We start from the raw sequence: 23,395 nt of genomic DNA on the forward strand, positions 1-23,395 counted from the left end.
ACATTGATTCTACTTGAAGCTAGGAATTGATTTTCACACTCAAATTTATAGTTCAACTCACTTTTACATGAATGTGTTCAAACACAAATCATAGTGATACTCATTTTTAACCAAAATTAATTCTACAAAATCAATTATCTCTACCGCACAACCAAAAACATGCTTAGGTGGTTTGGACATGTAGAGAGAAGAATTGTGGATTATGTTGTTAGGAGAGTAGATCAGGTGGAGAGGAGTCTGATCACTAGAGGTATGAGTAAACCTAGAAAAACTATAAGGAATGATCTAGAAATAAATGAGTTTGAGAAAGACATAGTCTTTGATAGAAAACTATTTTGTTGTTTGACTCATGTAGCCGTCCCTATTTAGTGGGATAATGTTGGTTATTGTTGTTCCTGTTATAAAGAATGAAATGTAAATTTTCAAAAACAAAATTCAGTTTTGGAAAGATGCAAAACTCAGTTGGATATGACTGCAATGAGTGACAAAACTCTTCCCGAAGAGACTAATCCTCCACCACAACCATATATAGTGAAGTATGACTAACTGAAGAAAAAGAGCTCTCATTATGATGGCATATGAAATTGGAAGAGGAACAAAAGAACAAAAATTGGGAAGTGTAAGGAACGCAACATAAATTGAAATTACAATATACAGTTTTGATGGTATTTGCTTGGTGACAAATAGTCATTTTCATTCAATAATTGTTTGATATTTTTATTGGAATCTAAAGGTTGGAGAATGTCTATCCACATAAATTATACGTGTTGACTCATCCTAAAATTTTCGCAAGTCGTCCAACGCATTAAGAACGCTGGAGACTAATCAAAAGGAAAAAAATTCCACAAGTCATGATCATTATTTTATGACCCTTAAAAAATCTATTTGAAAAAAAAAATTATAAACTGATTTGGAAAACAGATCAAAATTAACGGTCATTGGCGTGATTTTTTTAACAAGTATTATTAGTACAAGTTAACAATTATTTTTTTGGCCAAATACCTTCTTGGAACTTTAAGTTTTACTCTTTTTTTTTCAGATAGGTCCTTTAAGTTTCTAAGGTTTCAGATAGATCCTTTAAGTTTAGAGTTTGTTTCAGATAGGTCATTTAAGTTTCTAAGGTTTCAGATAGGTCCTTTAAGTTTCGAGTTTGGCTTAACAGACAGATCAACTTTGGCTTAACGGAGGTTGATAGAAATGACATATCTGAAACTAACTCGAAACTTAAATGACCTATCTGAAACAAACTCGAAACTTAAAGGACCTATTTGAAACCTTAGAAACTTAAAGGATCTATCTGAAACAAACATGAAATTTAAAGGACCCGGGGAGGTATTTGTCCAATTTTTTTTAAGAAAGTTAACAGATATTATTAGTAGGTCCATGTATTTATTAATTTTTTAATTTTATTAAACTAAAAAAAAGAGTCTATTAGTCTCCTTCTAATTAACCAAATAAGTTCATTCAAAAAAAAATATTAACCAAATAAGTCATTGTATTTTTGTTAGTGGTAGTCATTACATCTTCTTGTTCTGGACAAGTAGTCAGTGTCTCTTTGTTTATCATTCTAATAAGTATTAGTTGCAAAGCTAAAAAAAATGTTCAGGTGGGCCAGAAAAATAAAATAAAATATATACTCGAAATTTATGTTTTAATAAGAATTAAACACAAAGTTGATCATCAAAGGGTTAAATTATATACCTAAGAAATTCAAAATAATTATCTTCGCATTTCGAGTGACTTGAAAATGTGATAGTAATTCATACTATGATATAAAGAAGAGGATGAACCATAATGTAATTTTATTTAAAATTCAAAGATATTTTAATCCTTTTTCCTACAAAAAAAAAAAAATAACATTTTTTTGTGGAATAGGTCGTGGCCCACTCGAGCCATAGAGGGGCTCCGCCACTTAAAGTATCATTCATTTTCTAACCCATCCATTACATTATAATGACTTTTATGAACCTTTCGACATTACATAAGCTAAAAAGTTGTGGTTGTACATATACATTGACTTGAAAGTCATTGTTTTCTTATTATAGGAGCATTGATTGGTTTGATTTTTTCCCAAGATGATTGATTTGATTTTTCTTTTCACAATTTTTTCCACTTCATATCTTTTATTTTTGAGTAAATTACACTCTCCTCCCCTCAAAGATGCTTGAATTACAGTCCCCTCCCCTCTTATGTTAAAATATATACTTCTCTTCCCTCTTATTCAAAACATATTAGAAAATATTTCACTCCGCTCCCTTGAGAGAAGTTTGAATTACATTCCATCCCCTTTTATGTTAAAATCTACGCTTTAGTCCCTCAACATATTTTTTTTATTTCTAATAATCTAACAAAAAAATAATCTAACACACTTAAAAGAAAAATAGCATTGCAGGTCATTTTTTTTTTTTGAAGAAGCTAAGCAAAATTTTATTAAAGAAACAGACAGCTTCTCAAGCACAAGGTGTGCTAAAGAAACCGACCACAATAATTACAACAAAGTTAGGCCACGACAAGCCGAATCAGCGAAAAAGAAATTACACAATTGCTTGAATACAACTTAATGGATTTAACCTCCAATAGGGATAATCAAAATCGAACAAAACATAGTGCGATTTCAACCACCAATACGTTTGGAGCTTCACTTTTTCTGCAAGAGCCGCAAGCTGATCGGACTTGTTGTTGAAAATTCTATTATTACGATCTTTCCAAACAACAAAAAGTACCGCAATCCAGATAATAGTAAACGCAGTCCTTGAATTATTTGAAAAACCTCCAATACCGCGAAACTGAGCAGAATGAGTGGAAATATTACCATTAAAAACCGAATCAATTCCTAACCAATTTGAAACCAAGAGCCAAATGCGACCGTAAACATCGCAGCGAAAAAACAAGTGATCTATGTCTTCGATGTCACCACACAAGGCTGCACACATAAGCTGGGACTCATCAATAGCATCACGCCGATACAAATTATCCTTAGTCGGAAGTCTGTTCTTGAATAGGCGCCAAACAAAAAGATTCACCTTGAGAGGAACCGCTTTAAGCCATAAGAAACTATCAAAACCGTCATTGAGATTGGTATCAGTTGCCGTCAAAAAAGAATATGCTGAACTAACAGTGTAACACTGAGATGTATGGAGCTTCCACACCCATCTGTCGATCGTGCCAACCTGCAAAACACAAGTAGACACCCGCCCCACACACTCCAAAACCAGTCCCTCCTCCCACGCATGTAACCTCCTCCGCCATTTCCACGCCTCACCACCAACCCCCCACCCTAACTCAAACATCTCTGACACCGTAGCTAGTTTATTATCTGCAAGGTAATATAGTCTATCAAAGGATCTTGCTAGAGGACACTCATCCAGCCACGGGTCCACCCAAAACAAAGTATCTCGACCATCCCCCACCCTCCTAATAATGTTATCTGACAACCAACCAGTATCGACAAGACCAACTCCTCTCCTGATTTGGTTTAGGTTACGCCACCAAACCGAACCTACTCCCTCTCCAAACCGCACCCTACCCCCCTCCTCACCATACTTTGCTCGAAGAACAACATTCCACAAGCTCTCCCTCTCCTCTAATAACCTCCACACCCATTTGTCTAAAAGAGAAATATTAAATTCCTTCAACCTCTTCAACCCCAGTCCTCCATTCTCCGTTTGTAAACAAATATTATCCCATTTAATCCAAGAAATTTTCCTCACATCCTCACCCCCCCCCCCCCAAAAAAAAAAAATTAGAAAAAATAGAGTCTAGGGAAGAAATGATACCATGAGGGAGCTTTGAAGAAGGAAAGGAAATAAACCGGAACAGCAGACAGAACGGACTTAAGCAGAACCAACCGACCTCCCAAAGACAAATTTTTACACTTCCAACCAGACAACCGCTTACGGATACTATCAACCAACGGATACCAAAACTGAAGCTTCCGCGGATCACCACCAATGGGTAGCCCTAAATAAATAAAAGGTAGGCAACCGTGCTTACAACTCAAAACCGAGGCTGCCTCATGAAGCCAAGAATCATTCACATTCACCCTAAAAAGCATACTTTTGTTAAAATTGACTTTCAGCCCCGATATGGATTCAAATAAAACTAACACCGCCTTCAAAGCTCGGACATTAGACCAACTCTTGATCCCAACTAACAAGGTATCATCCGCAAACTGAAGGTGCGAGACCGGCACTACATTCTGCGTCCCAATACTATAAGGAGTAAAAAGGTGATTGGTGACCATAGCCTTCATCATAACATTGAGACCCTCCGATGCCAACAAAAACAGAAAAGGGGAGAGAGGATCTCCTTGACGCAGACCTCTTTCAAAAGTAAACTCATCTATCGGACACCCATTAACCAACACTGACGCAGTTGCAGTCGTTACACACTCCATAATCCATGAGCGCCATAACACCGGAAAATTCATTTTATACATCACTTCATCAAGGTACCCCCAATCAACAGAGTCATACGCCTTCTCGAAATCAACTTTGAAGAGAAGAAGATCTTTATTAGATTTTTTAGCGTCATCAACAATTTCATTTGCTATCAATATGCCATCCAAAATTTGCCTGCCCCTAATGAAAGCGGACTGAGTCGTGGAGACAACATTACCAACCACCTTCCTCAACCTGTTAGCCAACACTTTAGAAAGAATTTTATAAACACTACTCACCAAAGATATTGGGCGAAAATCGGCCACCCGTTGCGGACAATCAACCTTTGGGATCAATGCGATAAAAGTCGAGTTAAGACCTTTAGTGAGCTTACCATGTCTGTAAAATTCCGCAAAAAAAATTCAGCAAGTCGATCTTTAACACCTCCCAAAAATCCTTAAAAAAAACCCATATTAATCCCATCAGGTCCAGGACATTTGAAGCTGTCACAGTCCCAAATTGCTGCCTTAATTTCTTCTAACAAAAAGGGTTTAATGAGATCAGCCCCTTCCGCCGCAGATAGCTCTGTGAACAACAAGCCACTAATGTCTGGTCGAAGATTAGCGGACTTCTTAAAATACTGATTAAAATGTTGATAAATAGTATGACGCACCTCAGACACCCCTTCAATTGAAACCCCATCAACTGCTAAGGAAACTATCGCATTGGAACGGCTACGAGAAGACATTATACCATGAAAATTTTTTGTGTTAGCATCACCTTCTTTCAGCCAGGTAACTCGCGACTTCTGCCACATCATACTAGCTTGCAATTTTGAGAGGGTCAAGATGTCTGCAGGTAAACAATGTAACTCTACCTCCTCTTCACTCATCAACCCACGGCTCTCTCCAACCACATCCAACTCTGCCAATCGATTTTTTGCTGCCCGAATTTTACTATCAATATTAGAAGTATGATTCAAATGCCAACCCCTCAACTCTGCATTCAATCTTTTCAATTTTTCTTTAAGAACAAAACCGCTCCAACCAAACACTTGAAAAGACAGCCATTTCTCTTTGACAAACTCTGAATACCCTGGAATATCTGACCAACATTTCAACATTCTTAAAGGTCTTGGTCCCCAATTTTTGTCATCAATTGTTAGAATGATTGGACAATGATCCGACAACCCCCTTGGAAGAGCCAATTGAATACAATTTGGAAACAAAGAAAACCAGGTTTCTGATAATAAAAAGTGGTCTAAACGGCTCATTGACAAACCATCTCCACGATACCAAGTAAAATTACGACCACATAGAGGCAAATCGACAAGAGAATTATCATCAATGAAATGATTGAAAGGAGCAAAATCATCATTAATATTGGACATTGAACGACTTCTTCGCTCTTCGGTAGACCGAATTGCATTAAAATCACCAAGGACACACCAATCAATAGAATTATGCCTCTGAAGAATACCGCCAATCACTTGCCACAATTCCTGACGACCTCTATTATCACAAGGTGCATAAATATTGGCCAAGCCGAAGTCTACATTATTAATAAGAAACTTCCCTATAACAATCAAAGAATGAGATAAATTCATCGTCAAACAAATATCCACCACACTAGGATTCCACATCGTAAGAATACCCCCTGATGCACCAACTGACGGTTTAAAAGAAAAAGCTACTTCTTCAGACCCCCACAAAGACCGACACAAAACAACATCCACCACCTCTAATTTTGTTTCTTGAATACAAAAAACATCCGGACTCTTCTCTAAAATCAACCTCCTAATCTCCCTCCTCTTCTCCACCATCCCCAAGCCACGAATATTAAAAGAAACAATCTTCATCACAAACGCCCACCCCTTCCTTCCCACGCCCTACTCCCTCACACTCTATTTTTTTCCTCCCTTCCTCCCTTCTAACTTCACCGTCCCTCCTTCAGCACACCCACAGGATAACACCTGAAAGCTATTTTTACACTTAATGCCAAGAATCTCACCCACATCTGCAATATCTTTCGCCACCCCCTTATCATCACCATGAACTGACATCCAATTTTTCCAGTCATTAGAATTAGTAGCTGGTCCTGACCCTGCAGACAAAGAGACACCTTTCTGTTTACCTGAAGAAGATTTAGATGTATTCGAGGTCGCCTTCCTTTTTCTAGAACTTTTCAGAGAACGAATCAAAGCATTTCTATCTGTTGCCGATAATCTTGCTATTCTTTTTAAACTAGTCAGCGATGGAACAACCTTCCTCCTTTTTTTAGAATGTTGGCTACGATCAGAGACATTACATGGTTTTGACTTTGCTGCCTCCTTTTTGCAATCGGCCACAGTTTCTAAAATAGGCCCCCCTAACATTTTTTTGCACCTCAAAATTAACCGTTTCCAGCTGACCTGTCGAAGAATGTTGATTCACAGAATCACTTTGAGCCTTAGAACCTTCATTCGTTTTCACAGCCCAATCATCTTGCAGTTGTCGAACAAGAGCTTCCACCATGGGTTCCTCTTCTTGGAACCCTTCCGGAACTGAACACTGTGTATTAATGTCGTCATCACCATCAACCAAACAAGCATCTTCAGCAAAACCAAACTCGACATCTTCAATAATACAAATTGAAAACATCCGCCCATCAATCCACACTTCTTCCGTTACATTAATTTCTTTTAAAGAAGGAGTAGATATTAAGAAACGGGCATAGTCCAGCCTATCCTTGTGTATAGTACAATCATCAATTTTGAGCAGTCGGCCTTGTGTGGAAGCCAACTCCAAAAAGAAAATATCATTCCATGCATGAAGAGGCACCCCATAACATCTTACCCATGCACCCCTCTCATAACTTACAATTGAATCCAACGTCCAAGGTCTACAATCATCCAGAAAATTTCCCAAAAAATCAGCCGCCTCTTTAAAAAGAACCATAACATCACCTTCGACACTCGGATGCAATACCACATTATCTCCACCTAAAGAAATAAGCTTGAAATTCACAAACCCCGGATCATCAAAAGATTGTTGAACAACAGACAAACAAAAGCCATTTTTAATTCTTGCTAAAATACTTTTGGATGCCCAAGTAATGTCATCTAAGAACGGCATGAATTTACACCTCACTTTCTTTTCACTATCCATACCGCTATCAACCTCCTTCTCCACCATCTCTTCAGCCTTCACAACACCAGTAATAACTCCTCCTCCTACCTTCGGACCCCTTGTCTCCTTCCTCCCGGAACATTCAATTTCCCCCACCTTTACCACCAGCTCCCTCTCCCTCTCCTCTTCAATACTAATGGCTGCCTCCTTCACCTTTTCTAACTCTAGCTTACGTTTACCCTTCCTCTCAACCTCCAACTCCCTCTGTTTTTTTCCTACCTTAATTCCACCATTATTTTTTTCTCCCTCATTACTCCACCTTTGGTCTCTATCCACGACTTCCTCCCTCCTCTCTTCCTCCTTCACAAACCGATCAAACTTAGCAACATTTGCAAACAGACGCAAATCCCCAAAATAAACATTGTTAAGAGCTTTGTTTAATTTGGCCACGTCCCGAACTTTCAAAAACTTAACAAAACCAAACCGTTGTCCATGAATATTACGATACTGAGAAACAAACATGTCCGACATAATACCACACACCTCTAATCCTTTCCTTAAATCAACATACAACAGCCTATTGGGAAAATTAGTGATATAAAACACTGCAGATACCTGAGTTGAGACAGCAGGAGCAATGCCCTTTGCACCTTCATCATTTGCGCGAGTTCCAGCTTCAGAACGTGAACCTGCTGTGTTGTGATGTGATGCCACTGCTGAACGATAGTATCCCTCCTTCTGTTTCGAACTTGCCTCTCTTGTACAAGAAAACGGACGATCACGACGGTGTGTCAATGACCTTCCACGTCCATAGTCATGCGTAACCCTAACCCTAGGCAATTCTGAACTCAAAAACTCCCTGCTGCGTGACCTGCTATCCCACCTGCGGTTGCCATACCTCACAAACTCTCCTTCCCTTGACGTGACTGACCCTCCATGCCTGTTGCCCTGCCGCTGTGCGTTCCGTCCGCTCTTTTCCGGTCCCAATGCTTTCCTGCCTCTGTAACTCACCCAAGTCCATTCCCCCTGATCCCCCCAATTTGTGCCTCCCTGGCATATGGCCCCGCCCCTCCCTGAAGACTCTCCGCCGGTGAATGAAACCGACGCGGTGGTTTCCGGTTGTAACGGTTGCCACCGCCTCTCTCATCTCGCAAGACACTCATCGCTCGATACACCTGCTTAAAGGGAAGTTATTTACTGCTATACAGGAAACGTTTTCATTGCAGGTCATTTTAATGTAATCAAATTTTGAATACATATCTTTCTCTATTTTTTATTCACAATTTAGTTAACATATAGATTTAAACCCTATTATAAAATATGAAACAACCCAAAATAAAATTAAAATATGTGAAAAATTACTAAAGTCGATTAAATATGGTTATTTAAAAGTGAATTTTATACTCTAAATTAAAAAACTAATAACAAAATATTTAAATTTAATTGTTATTGACATTTAAATTATAAAGAAACGAATTTATATTTTTTAAATGATGATTCAAAATAAATATATATTATACAAATATTTATTTATGTTAAAATATATTAAAGTGCAGTCCATATTTAATTATTAAGGGAGGAGATTTTAATTCAAGCATCTTATAGGGGAGGGGAGTGTAAATTTTATTTTTCAAGGGAGGGGAGTGTATATTTTAACATGAGAGTGGATGAGAATGTAATTCAAGCATCTTTGAGGGGAGGGGAGTGTAATTTACTCCTTATTTTTTTTTTATTATTTATAATTTATTTTTAAGAGTGAAGTGAAGGCACTACAAAAAATGCGCAAGTTTGTAGGGGTTTTTTGGTGGAGGTTTCTCGAAACTCCTACAATTGAGGCCAATTTTCCTATCTGAAACAAATTGCAAAACTCAATTTAATCTCTGGAATTTTTTTGAGCAATTTTTAAGTTTTTTTTGTCAAATAGTTTAGTGGCTAAAATTCACCTTTTTAAGGTGAACAAGTGGGATATCCGAGGTTCAAACCCAGACCGCTGTATATAACAAAGCATTGACTATGCCAACTGAGCTATGCTCACGGTGACTATTTTTTTTTTTAGGTTTTAAGAAAAACATATTGTGTCAATTGGTCAAAATTTTCTTTAAACTTTGGTTGATTAAGAGAAGATATAAGAAATAAAATATAGAAAAAATAAGAGAAAATAATTAGAAAATATGATGATTATTATTTAGTAGTTTAGTATGAAAGAAAATAGGGTTAAATATGTTTTTGGTCCCTATAAAATGGCGTCCTTTTAAGTTTAGTCCTTACTTAATTATAATAGCTTTTTTAACGATTCTTTTTATACAAGTTTAGAACACTATAAAAGGTTCATTTACTAAGATCTATAATTTTTTAACATGAAATAAATTAAATATGAATTTTTTAAAACGACAAAAGTTTAAGATATAAGTAACAAAAATATGGACGTAGAAATCAAATTTTTGCGAGATTTTTTTCGGATGACCTTTTAATAACGTTCTTAACACGCCTGTAAAAAATTGTTGAAAAACTTAAGAGTTTAAGCATAAATTAAACAAATTTGGATTGAGTAAGGACTAATATTGAGTACAGAAATTTTTTGTAGGGATTAAAAATGCTATTAAAATTAAGTAAGGACTAAACTTACAAGGTCGCAATTTTGTAGGGACAAAAACATAATTAACCCAAGAAAATAATAGGGTAAATTACTATTACCTCCCCTAAAGTATTATTAAATAGTACTAACACCCCTTCTAATTTTTAATTAAACACTAACCTCCCTTAAAATATTGCATAAGTCACAAACACCTCCCTTCTATTTAAATGAGATAGTTTTCTGTTAACGCCCTCACATTCTCCGTTAAATCTCCCACCTGATCACATGCACTCACCCTCATGTGAGTCACACAATTTTCTTACATGAGTTTTGACTAAAAACTCTTAATTTTTATCATGGCTTTTTGTTGTCGAACGTGATTCTATCTAGAATACAGAAAAACATAATCAACATTTAATATATATATATATATATATATATATACTATGACGAAAATAAAAATACCATTTTATTTAATAGCAACGATTACAAAACATAATATTTTAATCTAAGTCTCTACCAAAACAAAAAGTAACCACACATGCTAAGCCTAATAATGGTAAAACGCTAATTATAGCTAATCCTACAAAATCTTTTCCTAATTCTTCAATATGAGTGAAAATGATGAAGAACAAAATAACAACAAGTAGAGTGATGCATAGGAGAAAGATTTTAGCCATTTTGAAAGTATGGGTAAATATTTTGAGATGTGAAAATTATGAATGAAGGTGAGGTATTTATAGAGTGAATTTTGTAAAAATGACCATTAATTTCACTGTTCATAGCCGTTGAAAACACTGTTCATGACCGTTGAAATCACTGTTCATGACCGTTGAAATCATTGTTCATGACCGTTGAAATCACTGTTCATGATCGTTGAATAATGAGAAAAATATTTTAAGTGTTAAATATCATGTAAGTTAGGACATGATTTTGTTTTTCAAATGGTCTGAAATACCATTTTTAGTCCAGTCAAATGCTACAAAGAACTACACGCGGACAAGTGGTTAGCACATGGTTTTTGTTTGTCTACGATACTACTCCTACCCACATGCACGTGGGATAACCAGTCAAAGCAATTTGCTAAAGTAAATTGTCACACAAAGTCTCATGCATATATTGCAGGTTGTATTTTTCTTTCAAATAGTAAGCCTATGGTATAGCTCGGTGCAGAAGCATAGGTTGCTAATTTTGAAAGCATGACATTCACATACAAGGTTCACACTTTGGTTAGATGACTTTGGTGTGAAAAGTTTGCATAGCTTTGGTTAGTATCACTACTCGAAATTATCTTTCGTGATAATATAGTATATATGGGGTTTTAGACCTCCATTAAATATAAAAGTTAGTATCACTACTCGAAATTATCTTTCGTGATAATATAGTATATATGAGATTTTAGATCACCACTTTAAATAATAATATCTATACTTATTAGAGATCACTTAACGAGTTGTCAGTTTTCTATAATAAGAGGTAAAATAATAATAACAATAATAGTCACTCTAGTTATAAATCACTTGACGGATTGCCAGTTTTCTATAACCGAGGCAGATAATAATAATATTAAGGTTATAAAGATAAATGATATACATAGCAATATTAAGTAATGATATTAAAGTGATGAGTATAGGTAACATGCCTAGCAGTAGTGTAGACTTCCGGTAGAAACAATCGTGCTGATAACGTGTTATAAAAAATATAGACTAATGAAGAGAAAGAGAAAAAAGTGAGAGAAGTAGTATTTTCTTCTATATTCCTTTCTCTTGCAAACCACCCTCTTTATAAGGAAAAACAGAAGAAGATAGTAATTGACGTGGGACATCCACTATAATATATGAGAAATGATATTTTGACAACCACTTTTTGATAATTTTTGGACAACTTTCTCTCTCATACTCACATGATGTTGTTATTCTCTCTCTTCCTTTTTCTCTCTCCATTGTTTTTGACCAATAAGAAGTGAGAAAAACAAGGTTGTCAACAAAGTTGTCATCAAATGGATGTCAAAATATCATTACTCATAATATATTTATAACAACCTTACGGAAAGAGAAATGATATTCTAACAACCATTTTGTGACACCCTATGTGATAACTTTATCTCTCATACTCACATTATCTTTTTACTTTCTCTCTCTATTGCTTTGGTTTCCGTGTCACTATCTACTTTTCCTTTGAAAATTGGTGGTTGTCACAAAAGTTGTTGATTTTTGATTGTTAGAATATCATTGCTCTTACGGAAATATCACCCGCTCCAAACAAAAACTTATAAAAAGATCACAAATATCTTGACAAAAAAACAAAAAAAATCACTGTATCCAAAAAAAAAACAAAAAAAATCACAAATATCTCCTTATAATACACGCTTTTAATGTTATAATAATAAATAATAAATGCCATCATCTTATCTTCAATGGTTTATTTATTTATTCATTTATTAAGCTAAATCAAGAAACCCAAAACAACAATGTCAGACTCAACACCTCTTCTTCCTTGGAAAGCCAGAGCTACCATTTCACTTCTTTCACTTTTATTCGGCGCTTCTTCTCGCTCTAACGGCACCGTCAACCGCCGTCTCATTAACTTCTTCAGTCTCAATGCCTCACCTAATGCTACTCCCGTTAACGGCGTTTCCACCAAAGACATTACCGTTAACGCCGAAAATAACGTTTGGTTTCGTCTCTTTACTCCCACTGTTGCCGGAGAAGTCATCGGAGATGGTGGTGCCACCAAAACAGCCTCCCTTCCTGTCATCATTTACTTCCACGGCGGCGGGTTCAGTTTTCTTTCCCCTTCCTCAATCTACCACGATGCTTTATGCCGTAGACTCTGCAGGGAAGTTTTTGCTGTTGTCGTCTCTGTCAACTACCGCCTTACACCGGAGCATCGATATCCGTCGCAATATGATGATGGAGAGGCTGTGCTGAAATTTTTGGAAGAGAATAGAAAGGTTTTACCGGAAAATGCTGATGTGTCAAAATGTTTCCTTGCCGGTGACAGTTCCGGTGCAAATTTGGCACATCACCTTGCAGTTCGGGTTTGTAAAGCTGGGCTCCGGGAAATCCGGATTATCGGGTTGGTATCCATTCAGCCGTTTTTTGGCGGTGAGGAACGGACCGAGGCGGAGATTAAACTTGATGGATCGCCGTTGGTGTCGATGGTAAGGACGGATTGGTGGTGGAAGGTGTTCTTACCGGAGGGATCAAACCGAGATCATGACGCGGTGAATGTAAGCGGGCCGAATGCGGAGGATTTGTCGGGTTTGGATTTTCCGGATACGCTTGTTTTTATTGGTGGATTTGATCCTTTGAATGATTGGCAAAAGAGGTATTATGATTGGTTAAAGAAATGTGGGAAAAAAGCTGAGTTGATTGAATATCCAAACATGGTTCATGTTTTTTATGTTTTTCCTGATCTGCCTGAATCTACTCAGATGATTATGCAAGTCAAGGAGTTTGTCAACAAAGTGTCCAATTCTAAATGATTGATTATTGTTGTAATACTATTGTTATGATAATAAATTCATAGTTGTTTGGTAATTGAGGTTTGATAACCTATTAGAAAGGTGGGATGCTGGTGTTGCATTGAGATCTTAGAATGTGATCTTCTCAAAGTCTCAAATTATACTCTCTCTGATGTCAATTTCGACAGAATGGATTGACTCTTCGAAGAGAAAAAAGAACTATTAACATTTAGAATGCAGATGCAATGCTACATGTTGGGTGCCCTTACATTAGAAACTAGGGACCATAACATATGAGATGTTTATGATGTTTTAGTTTAAGAAGAATGCTAAATTAATAAGTATAATGTGAGTGAGTGATCTTAATGGCTATGACATATGTTTAGTGTTCACAATTTGTATTGAATTTATAATGTGGGTTTGCATAATTTGATATGCCAAATTTGATGAGTAGTTGCTTATGCAAGGTTTGGAATTCATATACGTGCTGGAATAAGCTTTGATACTATCCCACTTGTGCACAAATAGTTAATTGCTTGGTTTTTTGTCAGAGGTAGGTGGTGACAATTTTGGTTTAAAGATTTTTGGACAAGGTCTGGTGGAATTGTGGAAAGATGAGACCGCAACTGAAAATTCTGTTTACAATAATAGTTGGATGATAGTACGAATTATATTAGGTTTTTTCGTATCTTCTTTATTGCATCATCATGTTTGATCGTTTTGCACTGTAATCAAAACAATTTGGTAGTGAGCTCAAGTGAAGCGGTAGGGGACACCGACACTAAATGGAAGTGGCGTACCTGCAAGTATTTTGACGATCAAATTAGTTCTTTATTGAAGATGAGAGAGGTTTTGTGATTAGAAGATAAGTGTGTACCTTTTTCTTTTGTAGGGATTTCCCTTTGGGTGCCAAAATTTGGTGCTACCACAAAATCAATTGGTATTTTTATGGGCTTTGAAGAGTAACGTAATTTGATAAATTGGTATTTTTATTGCTAAAAAAAAAATTGGTATTCTTATGAATTAGAATATATATGTTGCAATCAATTGGTATTTTTATAAACTTTGAAGAGTATAGTAATTTGCTTTTCATTGCGCTCATTGGCTGATTTAATTTACCCACTCATCTTTTGAACTATAAATAAGTTCCTTGTGTTAGCATTTTTTTAACAACTCATTTGCACTAAAACTTTGTCAAAAATATCATTCCATTACTTTTGTTATTTATACACTTTTTAATATATTTTTTTAGAGCCTTTTATACTGTGTAGTTTTTTTTTTAGGTAAACCGGGAGAGAGGACAGGCATCAAGGAGAAGCAACGACATCCCAACTAGGTTGACACCCCAATGAACTCCCATCCTATACCGTCAATCTCAAATTTTATTAAAAAAATGGGGGAAATACAAGAGGGGGGACTAGGCCAAAACCCTCGTAAAAAAACAGAAAACCAACAAAAACCTACAAAAGAGAAGAAGAACCAAATAAAACAGCCACCTACGGCAATCTAAACAGAGGTAAACCACACCGGTTCGCAAAAAAATCCTGCAGAAAATTTGAAACTTCAATAGAGATGCATTGATCAGAGACTAACAATAGCATTCACCTGATCTCCCCAAAGAGCCCATAAGTTTGGTAACAAATGACCACTATCAATCAGACAACTCTTAGTAACTCCAATACCATGCCAATACCAAGAAGGAACATGCGAGAAACTAATCATAGATTCAGCCAAGAAAAAAAAACAGGTTTATGAGATACATGAAGATTCTTCAAGGCAATTTTGGTGTCCGGGTTGCCAAACCCAAGGACATTCCAATACATAACTATCATTGGTCAGATGTAGAATTATAACCTGTAGAGCGGGTTTTGTAGGGCTTACCAATAGTGGTCTTTTTAAGGTGATGCTTCTGCTTCCTTGTTAACACATGAATAAAAGGGACTTCCGCGGCTGTTTGATCATACTCCTTAACTCTGCGCCATAATAACAGGTCATGCTAAATTCTAGCGCTACTGTGAATCTCTATAACAACCGATAGCGCTGAACCATCCTGAATGCTAATCTCATGTTCAACATCACCATCAAGAGACACATCTGAAGCCTCATGGGAAGCTACATGAGGATCAGTGGGGCGGCCAACAGGTGATGTGTTGCGAGAACCAGAATATTCAACCTCTTGCTCAACAAAATCATCCACGTGATCCTGAAAAAATTCAGCAGACACCTCATTCACGTCATCATGCTCAACAGGGGAGCAATGTGGGACACTCTCATGAGCACCCTTGGGACTCTCCACCAGCTCCCGCGGGCTCACATGATTATGTTCCACACCATCCAGAAGCGAATCAATAGCATCATTAACCGTGGGGATCTCCAACTCCTCCCGCGATGTCTGATGCGACCTCATCACTACGGGGTGCACGTCAGCGTGCGCTGCAGGGGAAACTGAAGGTGAGAAAAACACAAGAAGGGGGGTTGAATTGTGTTTTGAAAAATTCTTCGTTTCTCCTAAAAACTGAACACACTGATCAGAAGCTAAGTGATACCGCTTCTGAAGTGATAATCAGAATCTGAACGCAGCTGAATAAAACAGAGAGAGAGAAGAAGAAACACAAAGCAATTATATTGGTTCCTTCCACAATCCGGAAGTAGTCCAGTCCCCCTTGCACTTCCAAGGAGACTTCACTAAATGTAATATCAGATTACAATTGCTCAAGCACACAACAAGAGACTTCCTTTGCTCAAGCACACTTTGCAAGAGTCTTCCTATGCTCAAGAACACAATCAAGAGACTTCTATGCTCAAGCACAACTGCAAGAGACTTCTAAACAAAATTACACAGAAAATTGTTTAAGGTTGAACACTTGATATACAATCAGAGGTGCTCACAATACAAAACAGATACAGACTCTAAGACTTGAGAATTTCTAAGATAAGAACTTGAGAAACAGAAATTCTAAGTGAATGCAGAACAATTTCAGCAGAGGTTTGGCACTTGTAAAAATATTGAGAGTCTTTCGTTCAGCATTGCCAAATCTCTAAGTTTTCACTCCTTTATATAGAGGTGTGAAAGAGACGTTGTGAAATTGCCAGCACATCAAAGAGTCGTTGTTGAAGCTTGATCTTTCACCAATGATCTTTTGTCTGATTTGGTTGTTGTCCTATGAAGAACAAATTTGAAATTCATTCCTTATCCAAAGGAACATCTTTGCAGGTGAAGCCGTATTCTGGAGTTGTTTTCTTGTCTTGTAGTGTGGACACAAAACAGAGTAGTGGAGAAGGTGGTTGTACAGTTCGTACAATAGTACAATGTCAACGCTTTCGTCCAAATTGCAAGCACATGCCTTCAAACACCGTTGAAATGACCGTTGCAATGTTCCGTTAATCTTCTGCTGTCCTTTGATGAATTTCGATCCATGAAACAACTCTTGAATTCTTGAATTTTGCAAATCCAGTTGATCTTCAGCTTCTGGTGAAAATAGCTTCTGATGAGGCAACTTCTGATGTTGTAGCTTCTGATGATGACGTGGCGCTTCAGGACTTCCAGTTTTCAGGAGCACTAGTCTTCAGGAGCACTATTCTTCAGGAGCGCTTTACTCTCTTTAGGAGCAGTTTGACTTCAGGAGCGCTTTTTATCTTCAGAAGCATATTGCCTTCAGGAGCATCTAAGCTTCAATTTTGTTGATTCCTTTTGCTCTTTATTTGTTCTTCAGTACCAATAAATGATGTAAAAAATTAACTATGGTCCTGTACACTTGAACAAATATTAGCTAGTCCAATTTACAATTTTTAATACCTTGTTATCATCAAAACTCTTTAAGGTTCATTGTTAAACACATTTTGTTCCAACAATCTCCCCCTTTTTGATGATGACAAACAATAGTATTTAAAATTGAAAAATTGTTGTTAATCTAATTAACGAGTTGACTTTTGGGGTTCTGAGGTTTGTAAGCTCAGAGTCTGAGGTTTATAAGCTCTAACTCCCCCTGAGTCTGATAGTCTTTAAGATAAGGTTTGTAAGCTCCCCCTAAGTTCTATCCAGGTTAATTAAATTCATTTTACGCACAATAATAATATCAGAGCTTAAAATTGAAAGAATTATCTTAAAGATAAGAAGAATGGTTCAATTAATTTTATTTGAAATTTGATACTCCCCTTTTTAATACACCCCCTTTTTAGGTAAAACAAAAAGATAGAAGTTTTTCAAAAAATTTCTAATATTATTAATGGGGCTCAGAGACTTTAAATACTATCACATATACTCCCCCTTTTGTCATTAACAAAAAGAAATAAACAAAAAGAAGAGATGAGAAAAACATAGAATAAAGGATTAGAGCATTATATAGGCATATTAACTATCTTCTCAAAAGAAAATAAACTAAACAGAGCATACCAAACAATATAATCAGAGCAAAAAATTAATACACACAAGATATAAACAGTTAATGATATTCAGAAGCAAAAAGAGTTCAGAAGCATATATAGTCAGAAGTGAAAACTAAGTCAGAAACAGAAATGAACAAAATACATCAGAAGCATAAAGAAACGAAAACAAGCTTAAGGTGTGCAACTAAAGGTTTGGCTTATTTTGGCTCTCTAAAATCTTCTTCAGAATCTCTTGAGTTTCAGCATATTTCTAATTCATTTCTGACTTGTTCTTCTCTTCCCTGATTCTAGCTTGTTCCATTTCAGCTTCGATTCTCAATAGCTTCAGATCCTGCTCTTGTAGCTTCTGCTCCAATTCCTTATTCCTTTCCTTCAGCACTTTGTTCTCCTGAACTAGAGCCAGGTCAGGTGCAACATTCTTCAGATTGATCTTTGAGAGGAATGACAAGTCCAGATCCTTTGGGTGAAGGTAGTTGGGAAGAAAATCTTCGGGTTCTCATCCTCTGATGCTTAGTGGATTCTTCACCCAAGTACCAAGGACTTCTATGTCATCAGAGCCTTTTTCATTAATCCCATTGATCCAGTTTTCTAACTTCTGCTTGGCCTCCTCCTGAGCTTGTAGACATGAATCATGCAGAGTTGAAATTAGACTGATGACTCTCTCCTTAATCCTCCTCCATTGCTTTTGATAGCTGATTTTGTGACCCAAGTCACTTCTTCCTTCAATCAGCATGTGAACCTCAGAAGTAATATCTTCCCACACACCTTGTAATATTTGAGAGTCCAGGAATATGGTGGGTGGTGAAGGTTGTTTGGAAGGTTTAGGAGGGGCTATGGGTACAATGGCTTGGCTTGTTGTTGGTTGGTCATTAATAGGGTCTTTAACCATGTTAGAGGCATGATCATCTTGATCATCCTCAGAATCTAAATCCATATCAGATGTTAAAGATATACCATCATAGCGGGTTATTTGGATGGTTTGGTCAGGAAAGGAAACTATGAAAGATTGGGTTGGCTCAAGAACAGGATGTTCAGGAGCAGCAGTTTCAGTTTCAAGTTCAGGTTCAGGAACAGGTTCAGTAACTGGTTGTTCAGGAACAATGTGTTCAGGAATGGTCAGTTTTGGACATGTTTGTTCAGGAACAGAAGGTTCAAGAACGGTTGGTTCAGGAACAAAAGATTGTTGGTGTGGTGATGATGAAGTTTGAGGTTCAGGTTGTTGTTGTTGGGGGCTTTCTGAAATGTCCTTTTCAGAAGCAGATGCTTCAGGAGCCATTTCAGAGGCTGTTTGTAAGTTTGAGGTGAAGCTAGATTTGGGTAATTCACCTAAGTAGTGGCTCTCTAGGTGTTCTAGCAGTGAAGTGTCCTCAGGAGTGATAGATGATGTGGTAGAGCAAGATGTGTGGAAGACATTTGATACCTGAGAAAACTTTGCTGAGTTATCAGCAGCTACTGAAGTAGACTTTGGAGCATCAGCTTCTGAGGTGCCAGCTCTTTTCTTGGTCAACTGTGCAGTAACATCAGCTATTTCCTTGACTTTGACCATCTTTTCCATAAAGAAGCCATCACTTTTATCTAGCCCAGCTTCTTTGAGCTTTTCATCCCTATCTTGAACAATTTTGGCTCACTCTTCCTTCTGTTTTGCTAGCATCTGGTTAGCATAGTCAGATAATGCTTTAGCTTCATCAGAAGTAACTTCAACCATATGAGTGAAGATAGGTGCAACAACCTTCTTCTTCTTCCTCTTTGGCTCTTCCTTTTCTTCTTCTTCTTCTCTGCCAGGAGCTTGTTCCAACTCTTTCTTGCTGATAGATTCTTCTCTACTCCTTTTTTCGTAGGAATAGAGGCAGCATCAACTTTCTTCTTTTTAGGCTTAGCATCAACAGCTCCTGATACAGTAACTGCCTTGGCCTTCTTTCCTTTGACATTAGCAGGAGCAGCTTCTTCCTGAGGGTTTGCATCTGTCTCTATGACATAAGCAGCCACTATTTCAGCAAAGATTTCAGGATTACTTGCCTTAATGATGGAAGGAAAGTCCCTGATAATCTCAGAATCTGCTGTAGTCAACTTCATCCACTTCTCATCTTGAGGGGCTTTCTTGAAAAGATGCATGGAATGCAAGGTCTTGCTACTGATAGTTTTCTCAGCAATAGAGGCCTTGAAGCATTCATCAGAAGCATTCCTTGATTTCTTCAGAGTTTCCAGCACTCTACCTTGGTGGAAGATTTCAGACAATAATCTTCCATAGGGTACTTGCTTTCTCCCTTTGTTGATGCCCTCGTTAATTGCCCAGCAAAGATGATCCATGACGTATCTTGGGAAATTGATCTTCTCAAATGTAGCCATGAAGTAGATTGCCAGGTTCTGTTGATTATTGGGTTGATCAGACCTCCTCCTCTCTGAAAGAAGCAATCAGTGTAGAACTTCACCAACATTCTGTTGTGAATTTCCATCTCTGAGGTCTTGGCTTTTGAGTTCCCACCCAGAAGCATGTTATAGTAGCTCTTTAGTAGGATATCCTCCTTTTTCACTATCTCTTGGAATCTTCCTTCAGCATCCACTCTGCATGCTTTGGCTATAACCTCCTCAGTGATGGTTACTGGAATACCCATCACTTCAGACCTTATCTCAAGGCTACTGAATGAGGTAGGATTCTTTTCCATCTCCATCTTTTCATTCTTTGACATAGCTTGTTTACCTTTGGCCTTTGCAGGCTTTCCATTGAATACTTCAGCCCTTACCCAGAAGTCTTTAACCAGGTTCTCATATGTCGGCCCATTCAACATCTTGAAGTACTCAGACAGCTTCTGAGCTTCTACCAGCGCTTTCATGTCCACCTTATACTTTTTAAGAGAAGCAAAATCTACTGGTGATTCTATCTGAACGATCAGCGATTTTGAAGGAATGGACATAGTTCTGGGTTTGCTTACTGGACCAGATCCAGGCGCTCTTTGTTGCATACTTGAAGTTGATTCTGGAGGGTTCTGATGCGAGCTTGACGATGCCATTGATGAAGATTGAAGAAAATTGAAGGTTCTAGGGTTTTTGCGCTTACTTCGCAAGAGGTTTGAAAGCAAAGTGTTTGTTGTGAGTGAGGAGTGTGTGAATTGACAAAGTGTTAAAAGTAAAACGATTGCAATTCAAAAGAGACAAACAAACATAGCATTAATGACAAATTGGGGGCGCATGAAATTACTTTTCAAAGCTATTAAATCATCATTGCCCTTTTAAGTTATACACCAATACAGATAAACCACGTCAGAAATTCTCAGAGTAACTACCAAATTAGTGGGCCAGGAGTTACCAAATAAAGTAACTCCCAACGTTTCCACTAACTCAACTATTCAGGAGCATAAAATCCAGCTTCTGAACTTCAGATGTTGACGTCATCATCAGAAGCGAGTTTTCCTCAGAACCTCAATAAAGAGCTTCTGATGGACCACTGCTTCTGAATTGACTTCAGAACCTAAAATTCTATTCAGGAGCAAGCAAGCTTTAATAAGACACATAGTGCATGTTCAAATTTTCTTTATAAAATCAAATCTTTCAACAGTTAAAGACTTAGTAAATATATCAGTCCATTGATTCTCAGTATCAATGAATTGTATATCTAAAATTCCTTTTTGAACATAATCTCTGATAAAATGGTGTTTGATTTCAATATGCTTAGCTCTTGAATGCAAAATTGGATTTTCAGACAAACAAATAGCAACAGTATTATCACAAAAGATAGGAATACTGTTAGCAATTATCTGATAGTCTTCCAACTGATGCTTCATCCAAATTAGTTGTGTACAACAACTTCCAGCTGAAATGTATTCTGCTTCTGCTGTAGATATAACAATAGTTGTTTGTCTTTTGCTGGCCCAGGATATAAGATTATCACCCAGAAATTGACAATTGCCACTGGTTGACTTTCTTTCAATCCTATCACCAGCATAATCAGCATCACAGAATCCAATTAGCTTATAATCTAAGGATTTCCAATAAAGGAGTTCAAGATTAGTTGTTCCCTTCAAATACCTGAAGATTCTCTTGACAGCAGTCATATGAGATTCTCTAGGATCTGATTGGAATCTTGCACACAAGCATACACTGAATAAAATATCTGGTCTAGATGCAGTGAGGTATAACAAAGAACCAATCATACCTCTGTACAACTTCTGATCTACTTTAGCTCCTTCATCTTCTTTGCTTAAGGTGCACGTAGGATGCATTGCAGTGTTCATCACTTTACAATCTTCAAGCTTGAACTTCTTCAGAAGCTCCTTTGTATACTTTGATTGATGAACATAAACACCATCTTTGCATTGATTGATTTGAATGCCAAGGAAGAACTTCAGCTCTCCCATCATGCTCATTTCAAATTCATCCTGCATCAACTTAGAGAATTCCTTGCAAAGAGATGCATTAGTAGAACCAAATATTATATCATCAACATATATTTGCACAACAAGAATATCTTTCTGAAGAGTCCTTCTGAAGAGTGTTGTATCAACCTGCCCTCTTTTAAAATCATTTTTGATTAAGAAATTACTTAGTCTATCATACCAAGCTCTGGGAGCTTGTTTCAAGCCATATAATGATTTCTTCAGTTTAAAAACATGGTCAGGATATTTAATATCCTCAAATCCAGGAGGTTGCTTGACATACACTTCTTCTTCTATGACACCATTAAGAAATGCACTCTTGACATCCATTTGATATAATATTATGCCATGATTAACTGCATAGGAAAGAAGTAACCTGATTGCTTCCAATCTTGCAACTGGAGCAAATGTTTCAGTATAATCAATGCCTTCTTGTTGACTATAACCTTGTGCAACAAGCCTTGCTTTGTTTCTTGTTACTTCTCCTTGCTCATTCAACTTGTATCTGAATACCCATTTTGTTCCAATAATGTTCTTGTGCTAAGGTTTGGGTACCAGATCCCACACATCATTTCTTTGAAATTGATTCAACTCTTCTTGCATAGCTAAGATCCATCCATCATCTGAAAGTGCTTCATCAACTGTTGTAGGTTCAATCATTGAGATCAGTCCAATCACTGACTCTTCTTGTCTGAAGTATGATCTTGTTCTTCTTGGACTATCATTGTTTCCAATGATTAGCTCCTCATGATGTGAAGACTTGTGCTTGAATGTGTTTCTGGGAGGATCTACTTGATGTGAGCCATCTTGTGCTTCATCAGAAGCAACTTCATCTTGCGCTTCTGATGTGGGTTCAGCTTCTGGACTTTCTTCAGATTCAACTATCTGATCAGGTTCTGGAGTAACTTCAGGAACCTGTATCTCTACAAAACTTTCACCTTGCTTTGAAGTTTTATCTTCAAGCTCTTTGTCATCAAATTTAACGTGCATAGATTCTTCAACACAGAGTGTTTCTGAATTATACACTTCATATGCCTTTGTCCTTTCAGAGTAACCTAAAAAGATTCCTTTTTGGGCCTTGGCATCAAATTTCTTTAGGTAGAGCCTGTTAT

At 37.1% G+C, this 23,395-nt stretch overlaps 2 protein-coding genes and 1 pseudogene across 3 annotated transcripts; 1 reads left to right on the plus strand and 2 right to left on the minus strand.

Moving 5' to 3' along the window:
• Nucleotides 1-2,534: 2,534 nt before the first annotated feature.
• On the minus strand, nucleotides 2,535-7,315 carry LOC146917031 (uncharacterized). Its single transcript, XM_085721803.1, has 5 exons — nucleotides 6,790-7,315; nucleotides 6,390-6,746; nucleotides 4,848-5,954; nucleotides 3,812-4,647; nucleotides 2,535-3,659 (listed from the first exon to the last, which is right to left on the minus strand). Exons 1-5 carry the CDS (start codon nucleotides 7,313-7,315, stop codon nucleotides 2,535-2,537), a joined length of 3,951 nt encoding a protein of 1,316 aa, XP_085577929.1.
• A 34-nt stretch (nucleotides 7,316-7,349) lies between these two features.
• On the minus strand, nucleotides 7,350-8,649 carry LOC146917032 (uncharacterized). The gene is made up of 3 exons (XM_085721804.1): nucleotides 8,498-8,649; nucleotides 7,456-8,369; nucleotides 7,350-7,372 (listed from the first exon to the last, which is right to left on the minus strand). The coding sequence occupies exons 1-3, from the start codon at nucleotides 8,647-8,649 to the stop codon at nucleotides 7,350-7,352; spliced, it is 1,089 nt and encodes a 362-aa protein (XP_085577930.1).
• A 3,818-nt stretch (nucleotides 8,650-12,467) lies between these two features.
• On the plus strand, nucleotides 12,468-14,035 carry LOC146917033 (putative carboxylesterase 18 pseudogene; annotated as a pseudogene). The gene has a single exon (XR_015015421.1). The product of XR_015015421.1 is annotated as a putative carboxylesterase 18 pseudogene (transcript).
• Nucleotides 14,036-23,395: the final 9,360 nt, after the last annotated feature.

The sequence above is a fragment of the Medicago sativa genome, chromosome 6, assembly GCF_051527215.1.
Source record: "Medicago sativa cultivar Bolivia chromosome 6, Bolivia_mono, whole genome shotgun sequence".
NCBI classification, from domain to species: Eukaryota; Viridiplantae; Streptophyta; class Magnoliopsida; order Fabales; family Fabaceae; genus Medicago; species Medicago sativa.